Source organism: Chiloscyllium punctatum, chromosome 1 (assembly GCF_047496795.1).
Source record: "Chiloscyllium punctatum isolate Juve2018m chromosome 1, sChiPun1.3, whole genome shotgun sequence".
In the NCBI taxonomy this organism is placed as follows: domain Eukaryota; kingdom Metazoa; phylum Chordata; class Chondrichthyes; order Orectolobiformes; family Hemiscylliidae; genus Chiloscyllium; species Chiloscyllium punctatum.
This window is the reverse complement of record NC_092739.1, coordinates 75,725,507-75,738,793: the sequence shown is the minus strand read 5'-3', so window position 1 is coordinate 75,738,793 and position 13,287 is coordinate 75,725,507. Positions and strand designations below refer to the sequence as shown.

At 44.1% G+C, this 13,287-nt stretch overlaps 1 protein-coding gene and 1 pseudogene across 3 annotated transcripts in view; both read left to right on the top strand.

The window, feature by feature from the left end:
- The first annotated feature begins 896 nt into the window (after positions 1-896).
- The window catches only part of ociad2 (OCIA domain containing 2), a 41,179-nt gene continuing 28,788 nt past the window's right edge, over positions 897-13,287 (top strand). For 2 of the 3 annotated variants that reach the window (XM_072569139.1, XM_072569129.1), the window contains exons 1-2: positions 897-1,044; positions 12,835-12,916. In XM_072569139.1, the coding sequence (XP_072425240.1) occupies positions 988-1,044; positions 12,835-12,916 (139 nt within the window). In that variant the 5' untranslated portion in view covers positions 897-987. Of the gene's footprint in view, positions 1,045-1,742; positions 1,870-12,834; positions 12,917-13,287 lie in introns of those variants that run through there. The other variant, XM_072569149.1, reaches the window with a different exon arrangement.
- LOC140476465 (large ribosomal subunit protein eL8 pseudogene) lies at positions 1,216-1,735 on the top strand (annotated as a pseudogene).

Here is a 13,287-nt window from a genome sequence, read left to right as displayed (position 1 = left end):
AGGCATAGGAGGCTTTTTTCTGGAGGATTGTGTCAGTATAACGTGATGGAAGATCACGTTTACCTTTGCAAACTTTAATACTGTTAAACCCTCTGAGTAAAATACCTCAGTGCCAATAATTATTTTGACTTCATTTAAAAGCTATTATAAACAGCATCAACATTTGTTTGAGCTGTATTAAGAAAACGCTAAACTTCTCGGTGTCTCAAATTCACTGAAACATGAATTACAGTGCATTGAGTATAGGAGTTGGGAGGTCATGTTGCGACTGTTCAGCACACTGGTTAAACCACTTTTGGAATATTGCATTCAGTTCTGGTCTCCCAGCTATATTCAGGATGTTGTGAAACTTGAAAGGGTTCAAAAATGATTTATAAGGATGTTGCTGGGACCGGAGGGTTTGAGCTATAGGGAGAGGCTGGGTAGGCTGGGGATGTTTCCCCTAGAGCACCGGAGGCTGAGGGGTGACCTTATAGAGGTTCAGAAAATCATGACAGGCATATTAAAGTTGAATAACCATGGTCTTTTCCCCAGGTGAGGGAGTCCAAAATTGGAGGGCATAGAGGTGAGAGGGGAAAGGTTTAAAAGGGACCTAAAGGGTAGCTTTTTAGCAGAGAGTGATGCTTATATGGAATGAGCTGTCAGAGGAAGCGGTGGAGGCTAGTACAATTCTAACATTTACAAGGGTATGTAAACAGGGAGGGTTTAGAGGAATCTGGGCCAAATGCTGGCAAATGGGATTAGATTAATTTAGGTTATCTGGTTGGCTTGGACAAATGGGACCAAAGGGTCTGTTTCCGTGCTGTACATCTCTATGACTCTATGACACATTAAGTTTACATTGGGTGAAAAAAGAATTGAGGTTGGAGTTATGAAAGAGGTGGAGCCGAGTGTTGTAGTCAGAAATAAAACCCGGAAGAGAAAGTTGTCGCTTAGCTTTCTGCAGTTTAGCATCGGCTGAGTGAAAGCTGCTGAGAAAGAACAACAATGTCAAACAAAACTTCACCTCCTCTAAACCAAGAACCTGCACCAACTCCGCAGCAAGTAAGTAAAGAGGTGACTAATATCACATCGAGTAAAGCACAGTCTGAAATTGCTTGTGAAGTCTACTCAGAGGTAAGTAACTGCAGCAGAATTTCATACTATTTATTTCTCGAGAACAAGTAGCGTTTTTTAAACATTGAACAAGATGGGTGAAAGATCAATCTCTCCGCTATGCCGAAAGGAAAGAAAAGTCAAATGCAAGAAGGTGATCCCACCCGCTTCCGTCTTTGGGAGAAACATGAGGTAAAAAGGTTCTATTCGAGAAGAGGGATTGGTCGGGGTATCCAGTACAAGAGGGACCTGGGGTAGGCAGTGAAATGGCCTCGGCGTGTGCGGCTTCAGTGTTAAAGGGCCACTGTGTCCCAGCAGCTGAAGGTGCCCCCAGCAATGAAGCAGTTCACTCAGGACCTGGACACACAGCTCTTCAGGCTGGTCCATAAATACCGACCTGAGACCAGGCTGGAGAAGGTGCAGCCGCTGTTAGTCGGAGCAGGAGTGAACACTCTCACCGCTGCGGGAGAGGAAGAAACCTCAGCTGGAGACTGGCGATCCAGTGGGGACTGGTTGTTGGTGCCGCCTGCTCTCTGCTGAAAGGTGGGTGGGTGGGGGTCCTTACTGCACTGTCAAAGGCAGAGCCAGGGTCGGGCACCTGGTGGCACCCTGTCTTACACCTAGCTCGGATCAGCCCTGAGGAGAAGCGAACAGTGACCAAACTGATGGAGACGGGACGGACAAACTGCAAGAAACGGCTTGATCAGGTTCATCGTCAGTGGCGCGATGGTATTCAGGGCTCGGACTGAGAAACTGAGCAAGGCCAAGGCAAAGGTACTGACAACTAATCTGGGCTAACTCAGTGCGCAGTCAGATCGTTGTGTTTATAACGAACTGTAAAACTGTTTTTTTTAAAAAAAACATGAATGTCAACGCGTCTGTTGCAGCATGAAGTAAGGATCTTAATCAAAAGAAATAATTTTTAAAGTTTTCCACTTCACAGCTCAAATTTCACTTTGCAGCTCTGTGTGTGTATCCTCAGCTATTGCATCATACTAGATATGCAGGAATTACCAGTCAGGTTCTGCATTACTATGTATTTTAACTCTGTATTTATTCACATAGCACCATAAAGGTTTAAGCTAGGAGGGACTAAAATTGTGGCAACATTCAACCTCGGACTTTAGAGTTGGGCAAAGGAAATACTGATGAAATAATAAGAGAATATGTTAGGTGAACATAATTGGAATTATCTGTTCACGCAAAGAGTGGAAGCTGAAGTCAGCTGAATGGGCAAATTTATTTAGGATTGAAAAGGTGTAGTAATGTATTTCCTTAATCATTAGCCATCTACCATGAGGCATTCATTGCAGGTAGTTACCATGAGCTCTAATAAAATACAGACTACATGGTACTCCATTGAATTTGTAATATTGGGCAGAATCTTACTTTTTTTGGCTAAGTCTGAATGATTTTGCCTTTTCACCTCATCCTATCTTACCAAACTCACCATATTAATTACTTACTCGACCCTATATTGTCTCTCTGACATCAGATTTTTGGCCTCATCTTAATATTCCCACTTTGCGATCAGAGACATACACCCAGCTCATGAACTCAGCCAGATTACACCTCTTGACTTGCTAAGCAGGCCAGAGAACTACTGATGACATATAATATCCCAAACAGATCATGGATGAAGCTGGGAGTAAACCTTTTCAAAGGAACTGAGTATCTTGTCATCATAGACTAATACACTGACTACTTGCACGTAGACAACACCAGAAGTCACACAACACCAGGTTATGGTCCAACAGGTTTATTGTCATCAGGTGAAGTACTGGTGTCATGTGACTTCTGACTTTGTCCACCCCCGTCCAACATTGGCACTTCCAATTCATACTTTCACATGGACCAGCTCAATTCAATGACTACCAGTGCGATTGTTGATGCCGAAAAACACACATGTTCACACTTCTAATGTTCTACACATTGTGATGAGATCCTGTGGCTTGCAATTCACAAGTGAAGGGTTCAATTGTTTCACAATAGATTAGGAATTACAACACCACATGTCAGCTCCACACTATCCTTAATCAAATGGAAAGGCTGATGTGGCAGTGACAATGACAAAAGGGTCATAATGAAATTATACAAATACAGCACAGCCAAATACAAGGCAATCCTCAAGTGAAGAAACACTGACAGCATGGAAAATCATCCAGACCAAAGGCTAGGATTATGTCACACATACACTGTTTTTCCAACAGCAACCAAAATGATTGCTGTCCAAAGTTGTAATAGGCAAGAATGACAAAAGTCAAGGTGAAACAGCAGAAAGCCAAATTTCATTTTGATAAACTGCCAAGCCGTTGTCAGAATTGAGCATTGGAGAGTCAGTCAGGGTACAGACATTAAATGTTGTCAGCAAGAGTCAGTCCAAGTGGTAACTTTAGGGTCTGCAATAGGTAGTTGTTATTTGTACACAGCAGATATGAACATCCAGACATACAACTTCAACACAGGTGCATAAACCAAACTGAAGAACATGGTCCTTCAATGTAAGTGGCAATCAGGAAGTTGTGAACTCTCCATCTGCACAGACGTTGGATCAACCATCAAACCCAGAGTCCCATGGCACCTCATCAACAGAAATGGAACAACAGCAGTTACTCTGGCGACAGGTTGCAGAGAAGGACATCACCCTGATGAACCGTCAATGACATCACGTACACATACCTTTTAAGAGACTGGCATAATTTAAAAGCCATGTGTACAATGCAAATGCTGAGACCGATGAGATTAACAAACTGCTAGTACATAAGAACAATTGTAACCTGGGCAACTCTCAGTTCTATTTTAGTTTTTCTTTTATGAGGTGGGGAATGGTTGGGCTAGAAATGAAATACTAGATATGTGACTCCTACCATGAGGCATTCACTTCACTGGCATCTTATAGACAGTAAAGATAGAGTACAGACAACATACTATTCCATTGAAATCATTGACACCAATGGTTTGCTCCATGGTATAATTTCTCCGTATACTTCCAAGTCACAAGACAGGAGACCATGTAATGTTAAAAAGTTAAATTGTTGGAGATCCAAGATGGCAGCGGTCTGAGTGGTCTGCTGTGCTGGGCTCTGTGCCATGCCCCCAGGCAAGGTGGACCTTTACCCCTCCCCCCTCACCAACCACCCCCAGGAGAAAAAAAACAGCTAATTTAAACTTGCTGAATGTCTGGAGCTGCTAAAACTGTGGTGTGACAGCTTTAAGGCCAGAATGAAATCGAATAAAGGAACGGGGCCTAAAGGAGTGCAGCAAATAGGGCCCTTCCCTACTAAGTCAGGGGTGTCTGCAGCCAGTGCTCAAACTCCTGTAGCGGCTGCTTTGGATCTAATGGGACAGCAGCATTTACTCTCGGAGTTTGGCAATCTCCGAGAGAAGATTGAAGCAGCAGTAGAATCATTATCTATCATGCTGAAAAAAGCATGAGCAGGAAATTCAATTGTTGGACCCAAACAGTAGAGGCAGTAGAGAAGAGGACTGCGGCATTGGAGACCGTGGCGGAGGTTTTGGGAGGTAGGATCCGAGCACTGGAAGACCAGGTTCGGGTCCTTCAGGAACAAATCAACGACCTGGAGAATAAAAATAGAAGAAAAACTTACAGTTTGTGGGTCTTCAGGAACTCAAGGAAGGTGAGGACTTCCAGGTCAGCTTCCTGGAGAAGTGGCTCCCGAAGTCCTTAGGGCTGGAGTTGGAGTCGGGCCTGTTGATCATAGAGTGGGCCCACTGCATCACAATGCATGCGATATCCTGTCAAAGGCTTTCTCCTGGTCCAGGCTGATGAGGCAGGTGTCCACCCCCCTGTCCTGCACGTATGCGATCGTATCCCTGAGGAGTGCGAGACTCTCAGAGATCTTCCTGCCCGGTACAGCACAGGTTTGGTCCGGGTGGATCACCGATCCCAGAGCAGACCTGACCCGGTTGGCGATGACCTTTGACAAGATTTTGTAGTCTGTATTTAACAGTGAGATCGGTCTCCAATTTCTAATTTCCTCCCTCTCCCCCTTCCGCTTGTAGATGAGGGTGATGATGCCTTTCCTCATGGATTCACTCATGGTACCTGCCCGAAGCATACTGACATACACTTCCAGCAGGTCCTGGCCGATCAAGTCCCAAAGAGCGGAATAAATCTCGACCGGTAAGCCGTCGCTTCCGGGAGTTTTATTCTTTTCGAAGGACTCGAGGGCCTTGGTCAGTTCATCCAGAGATAGCGGCTGGTCCAGCCTCTCTCGTGTTCCGTCATCTAGGACCTCCGTGATAGAGGACAGGAACGACTGGGAGGCCGCGCTGTCGGTTGGCTTCGAGTCATACAGGCTGGCGTAGAAGGATTTGCTGATCCTCATGACGTCAGCCTGAGATGACGTTACCGAGCCATCTTCTTTCTTCAGGCTGCTGAGCACGGAGCTCTCTTTGTGCACCTTCTGGAAGAAGAAACGTGAGCACATCTCGTCCTGCTCCACCGAGCGGACCCTGGACTGGAAGATTATCCTGGAGGCCTCCGAGGCAAAGAGCGAGGCTTGCTGGCCCTTCACCTCCTTGAGGTCCTCCGTGACATCGACCCCCATCGTCTGCAACAGGAGCAGGTTCTGCACACTTTCCTGGAGCTGGGACAGTTTTCCTCGCCTCTCTCTCGCCTCCTGGACACCTTTGAGGATAAAGAACCTCTTGATGTTCCCTTTTACCATTTCCCACCAGTCCGCTGGAGACTCAAAGAGGGGCTTCACGGTTCTCCAACCTGCGTAATCCCTCTAGAGCTCTTCGATGTTTCCCGGGGTCAACAGCTTAGTGTTCAGTTTCCACGTTCCCTTGCCTGCCCGCTGTTCGTCCTGTAGGTGACAGTCGGCCAGCAGGAGGCAGTGGTCAGAGAAGAACCACTGCCTGTAAAAGGGAGCCACTGCCCCATTAAAAGAAAAAAGGTGCTGCCAAGCCTCAGGAAGAAAAGGGCTCCTCCAGCTGTAAGAGTAGAGGAGTGGCTATACTGGTAAGAAGGAACCTCCCTTTTCAGGTGACTGAGCAAATTAAGGACGAACATGGACATTCATCATTCTTAAAGCTCTAATACATTGAGTATGGCATCTTGAATGTGTATTGTCCCCCGGCGCACCCGCTTAAATTTCTAATTGATGCAGTTGATTAATTAATGAATCTTGGGGTGTGCCTCACAGTCATACGAGGGGGATATTAATTGCCTAATAGATCCTGAGGTTGACAGGGTGCCAAGGGGCCCAGCAGGTACACCTATGCAGTCTAAGCAGTTGGTGGACATGTGTGAGGAGTTGGGACTAGTGGATGTGTGGAGGCATCTCCACCCTAATGGAGGAGACTTTACTTTCTACTCCAATCTACACAAGTACCATACGGAAATTAACATGTTTTTTAATGCCAACTGATGGTTTGGACAGAACATTGGTGTGCAAAGTTGGGAATATAGCTGTCTTGGACCATGCACCAGTTTATTTAGATGTTAAAATCAAGGGTGGTGGAATGGATGCAGGGCACTGGCACATGGACCCATTCCTGTTAAGGGATAGCAAATTTGTTGAGTACATCAGAAGAGAGTTCAAGGCCTTCTCGGATATCAACTCAGGTTGTAGTCCAGCAATACTTTGGGAGGCCACTAAGGCATATTTACGAGGCCTGATCGTTTCATATTCAGCGACTTGAAGGAGGCAGAGGGAGGAGCAACAATGGATGCTGGAGACCTGGCTGCAGATAACTGAGGAAGCATATTATTAATAGGCCCTCTTTGGTCAAACTGTAGCAGGTCACGGCCCTCCGGGCAGCTCTTGACTCATTGCACATGCAAGTGGCAAAAAAAGAGGTCTCCTTTGCTAAACAAAAACTGTTTGCATTTGCAGGTAAGCTACGTAGATATCTGGCATATCTGGCTGGGAGGAAAAAAAGCTTCCCAGTCTATTACATCTGTTAGAGAGAAGGCTGGCACGATTACCAGTGAGTTGAAGAAGATAGTGTGAGATTTAGGGAATTCTTTGCAGAGCTATAACAGTCAGAGGGAAACATGGTGCAGCGAGAATGTAGTCCTTTTTTGAGAATCTGGACCTCCCCCAGTATAAGCCCAGAACAGACTTCCCTGTTGAATGTGCCTATGATGGTACAGGAAGTGCAGGAAGCAATAAGGCATCTCCAGGGTGGCAAAGCACCGGGGCCAGATAGATTCCCAAGTGAATTCTATAAGGAATTCATAAATGTATTGGTGGAGCCACTTCTGGGGATGTATAGCTATTCATATACACAGTATTGTCTGCCGCCTTCTCTATGGGAGGCTAATATCTCCCTCATTTTAAAGAAGGGGAAAGACCCTGAAGAATATGCCTCATACAGACCAATTTCAATGTTGAATGTAGATTTTAAAATCCTATCCAAGATGCTGGCTCTGAGGTTGGAAAAGATCCTGCCCCATATTATAAAAGAATTTAAGACGGGTTTTGATAAGGACCATTGCACCTCCAACAATATTAGGAGGGTACTGAACATAGTGCAGGTATGCCAGCAAAGATTGATCCCAGGTCTCGTGGTCTCCCTAGACGCAGAAAAGGTGTTTGACCGGGTAGAATGGCCATATTTGTTTGGGGTCCTAGAGCGCTTTGGTCTGGGGGGATCCTTTGCCAGATGGGTGGCAGTATTGTAAAATGATCCTAAGACGGCAGTCATTACTAATGGCACCAAGTCAGGTGCTCTTAATATTGGGAGAGGTAGTTGACAGGGGTGTCCTCTCACTGCTGTTATTCACCTTGGCAATTGAGCTGTTAGCCAAAGCTATCAGGAGGGATCCTGAAATAGTGGCGCCAAGGGAGGGAATGTGGCAGCATAAGATCACCCTATACGCTGACGACGTCCTTTTGTTCTTGGCCAATCCAGGGATGTCCATTCCTCGATTGATTCAAACAATTAATTTATTTGGCAGTTTCTTGGGCTACAGGAATAACTTGACAAAATCGGAAGCCATGCCGTTGGGGGGATTAGTGGAGGTGCCTAATCTGAAGGATGGAATGCAGTTCCTGTTTAGATGGTCGTTGAAAGGTTTATTGTATTTGGGAATTTTCATTACCCCTTCCTTCCACTAGCTGTACAAAGCTAACTATGTACAACTATTCGAGAGGATAAAACAGGATTTGCAGCGGTGGGAGGGGTTACTGAGATCATGGGTGGGCCCAATAGCCCTGATTAAAATTAATATTCTTCCCCGCCTGCTGTACCCCGCGAGAATGCTCCTGTTGTTACTATCCAGATGAGTGTTACGTAGGTTCAGTGGCTGGCCAGGATCTAATATTTGGTGTACAGGCACCCTCTAATTAAATGTATTGAATTGCAGCCTTTGCAGGTGAGAGAGGAGTGGATCTTCCAGACTTGAAGAAATATCAAATAAGCGCTTTGTTAGCATATGTTAATGCTGGGTATAGGGGGATTCGGAATCGATTTGGCTTGATGTTGAAGCTTTGTAGTTGAGAAGTCCCCTAGTTAATCTATTATTTATGGATAAGATGAAACCTGTGACAGAGCAGTGTAAGAATCCAGTCATTTTAAATACAGTGAAAGCCTGGAGGATTATGAGGCAAGATGAGGGCACTTGGTCTTACATCTCACTGTTTACCCCGTTGGTGGGAGTCCAAGGGTTTAAACCTGTGGCAATGAACTCCGGCTTTAAGTTATAGGAGAATAAGGGAATCTCTTGCCTGGGAGATTTATTCTAGGGGGAAGTCTGGATATCATTTAGCCAGTTAAGTCAGAAATATGGATTGTCTAATAGGGATCTTTTCTGGTACTTTAAGATAAGGGATTATATGCACAGGAAGACCAAGCTCCTGGCTTAGTGTTACAAGTCAGACAAGGAAAAAATTGTACAAGTGCTCTTTCAGTCAGTATAATCATAGTCATAGAGTCATAGAGATGTACAACATGGAAACAGACCCTTCGGTCCAATCCATCCATGCTGACCAGGTATCCCAACCCAAACTAGTCCCACCTGCCAGCACCCAGCCCATATCCCTCCAAACCCTTCCTATTCATATACCCATCGAAATGCCTTTTAAACGTTGCAATTGTACCAGCCTCCACCACTTCCTCTGGCAGCTCATTCCATGCACGTGAAAAAGTTGCCCCTTAGGTCTCTTTTATATCTTCCCCTCTCACCCTAAACCTATGTCTTCTCGTTCTGGACTCCTTGATCCCAGGGAAAAGATTTTGTCTATTTATCCTATCCATGCCCCTCAAGATTTTGTAAACCTCGATTAGGTCACCCCTCAATCTCTGGTACTCCAGGGAAAACAGCCCCAGCCTGTTCAACCTCTACCTATAGCTCAAATCCTCTAACTCTGGCAACATTCTTGTAAGTCTTTTCTGAACCCTTTCAAGCTTCACAACATCTTTCCAATAAGCAGGAGACCAGAATTGCACACAATATTCCAACAGTGGCCTAACCAATATCCTGTACAGCCGCAATATGACGTCCTAACCTCTGTACGCAATACTCTGACCAATAAAAGAAACCATACCAAACACCTTCTTTAGTATCCTGTCTACCTGTGACCCCACTTTCAAGGAGCTATGAACCTGCACTCCAAGGTCTCTTTGTTCAGCAGCACTCCCGAGCATCTTACCATTAAGTGTATAAGTCCTGCTAAAATATTGCTTTCCCAAAATGCAGCACCTCACATTTATCTGAATTAAACTCCATCTGCCACTTGTCAGCCCATTGGCCCATCTGATCAAGATCCTGTTGTAATCTGAGGTAACCTTCTTCACTGTCCACTACACCTCCAATTTTGGTGTCATCTGCAAACTTACGAACTGTGCCTCTTATGTTCACATCCAAATCATATACGTAAATGACAAAAAGTAGTGGATACAAGCATCAATCCTTGTGGCACTCCACTGGTCACAGGCCTCCAGTCTGAAAAACAACCCTCCACCACCACCCTCTGTCTTCTACCTTTGAGCCAGTTCTGTATCCAAATGGATAGTTTTCCCTGTATTCCGTGAGATCTAACCTTGCTAACCAGTCTCCCATGGGGAACCTTGTCGACTGCCTTACTGAAGTCCATATAGATCACATCTACCGCTCTGCCCTCATCAATCCTCCTTGTTACTTCTTCAAAAATCTCAATCAAGTTTGTGAGACATGAGTTCCCACACACAAAGCCATGCTGACTATCCCTAATCAGTCCTTGCCTTTCCAAATACATGTACATCCTGTCCCTCAGGATTCCCTCCAACAACTTACCTAGTTCTGACATCAGGCTCACTGGTCTACAGTTCCCTGGCATGACCTTACCACCCTTCTTAAACAGTGGCACCACGTTAGCCAACCTCTTGTATCATTTACAGAAAGGTCGTGCCTTAGAGGATGTGGAAGGACTCTGTAGGATGTGGAATTGAGTGCTAGGAGAGGATATCTCATCGGAGGTATGGGAAGATATATGGAGAAATGTAAGGAAAATTTCAGTATGCAACAGAGCATAGGCCATGCAATTGAAGATCTTACACAGGGCTCATATGGCGCCAGAGTGGCTAGCTAAGTTCAAGAGAGGAGTATCATCAGGGTGTTCCAAATGTAAAATTAATATGGGCACTCTCACACACTGCTACTGGTCATGTTGATCCACAGATACTAGAGTGCTATAGTAGGGGAGCTAAAGAATCGAAGTTAACGTGGATCTGATATTTTTTGTTCTGGGGTTGCCAAATTTACCCTCTCTGGGGGAAGACGGGAAGAGACTGTGGAACATTCTTATCTACTGTGTGAGGAAGAACATTTTAGTGAAGTGGATGTCAGAAAAACCACCAGGACTTATGGGGTGGCGTACGCTGGTGATGGAACATCTCCCCCAAGACTACCTCACAAATATGGCGCACCACAAAACGGAGCAGTTTTACAAGATGTGGCGGCCCTTTCTAAATTATATTGACGCAGACTTATCAGCAATATTAACTAGGGCCATGGTATAGCTGTTGGAATCAGTATGGGTGCCCATGGTGTGCTGGGAGGGGGAGGCTGGGGGAGAAAGAATACTGGTATAATGTTGGGTGCTCCCAGGGATGGGAGTTTCAATGGAGGTGTGATGACTGAAATAGAATAAAGTAGTGAGATATAATTTAATTTAATTTGAATTCAGTTTAATTTAATTTTTATTTAGTTTGTTTATAGTTTAGTTTAAGTTGGAATAGTAGGTCGTTCACTGCTAATAATATCGTGATATTACTTTGTTGTACTGTTTCTAGTTTTTTGTTTTTTGCTATTATTCTTTTTTTGTGGATAGATGTTTTGTAAAAGATTTAAAAAGGTTTCTAATAAAAATTATTTCTAAAAAGAAATAAATTGTACTATCTCGCTGAACATTAATGTAATGTTTAAGGATTAAACTGTACTATCTTTATGTGGGGGGAGGGTCGATATTCATGCGGAAACGTGGATGACTCTCACTTCATACTACTACATTTACTACTACTCTCCTGTTATTATCAAATTAAATTCTCATTCAGGCCCTTCCATTCAGAAATGCTTTCATAGCCATCCCCCAAAACTAGGGCAAATCACACCTACATTATCTTGGGGAATCATGGAGTCAGGAAATCATTTGCATAACAATTCCCCGGGATTATGGCATTTACATCTTTGAGGATGCTCTCATTCTACCATTGTGCCTGGGTAACATGTGGTTATGGAGGTGAAGGGAGAATGGCCAGAGTACCTGTAAGCATTACCAACTGACCTTTATAAAGAGGATGTGTTTTCTTTGATCGGGGCCTCTTTGACTCAACTTTGCACGCCTGTGAAGAGGGTCACTGGGGGGTCACCTAGTTTGTACAGACTTTAACAAACTCTTAATTGTTTGCAGAAGTTGGTGTGAGCGAATTGCGTCTCGTGTGTGAAACCTCGGGAAAAGAATCTAACAACAATAGGTCCATGAACTTACTTTTCTGGGGAAATCCAAAATTAATTGCAATGTCCCCTTCTTTCATCAGAAAATATGCACTTTTAAAAATAAATTTGAATTGTTAACACTGTCCAAAAATACTACCGGATGGTGGGGAAATCACAGTTCTAGTAGGATGGAGAACGAGGAAGTTCTCCCACAATTTCAATAGTTGTCAGATAAGTACACAGTAAGGAATGCAATAAAATGCTCTCCAAAAGCTGGACAGAAGTGGGTGTAGATCTGTATAGGTTTGGAGCCCTACTTGAGAATAAGCTGACTAATGAGTATTGAAACTGATGACCAAGTACTACAGGATATAGAAATATTATCAGAGAAATGATTTAGTTAATTTTGTAGACAGGGTGGATAGAGATAAGCTTTTTCCCAGTGTGAAGGATTCAATAACGAGAGATCACGTTTTCAAGGTGAGAGGTGAAAAGTTTAAGGGGGATACACACGGCAAGTACTTCACACAGAGGGTGGTAGGTGCTTGGAACGCGTTGCCAGCAGAGGTAGTAGAGACAGGCACGGGTAAATTCATTTAAGATGCATCTGGACAGATGCGTGAGTAGGTGGGGAGCAGAGGGATACAGATCCTTAGGAATTGGGTGACAGGTTTAGACAATGGATTTGGATTGGCTCAGGCTTGGGGGGCCAAAGGGCCTGTTCCTGGGCTGTAAGTTCTCTTTGTTCTTTGTTCTTTTTTTATTATCCTCTTATTGATAGCTATAATTGTAAAACAGTTCAATCATCCACAGAATTATGACTGATTAAGCAACTGACTTTGTATACACAGGGTGGATATGTGAACGGACCTAATTATGAGAAAGTTGGCAAGATTATAATGGAATGCAAGAGTGAAAGCTTCTGGTACAGAGGCAAGTTTTATTAGCTTATTTTCTGATAATTTGTCACACCCTATGTTGATCTTTTTCACTTTTGTCCTGTTTTCTGCAAATCTAAGCAGGTCAAAGTAACTATGATTCTATGAATAATCAGGTTAGAATGTACACTCCTGGTTGGAATTACTGTGTAGATCTGTTTCATACAATTATTCTTACTGTGATTCTTTGGACTTTACATTATTGACCTTGCACCCTGTCATATTTACATAATCCACTGATCTCTGACAATAATTGTGAAGATATAGGGGGAAGATTTAGTTTTGTGACTTGTCAAAAGTGGAGGTGGGTTCTCTGGTTAACAGTTGGGAACTCTGGGCCACTTACTGGATTAGTGGTGCTGGAAG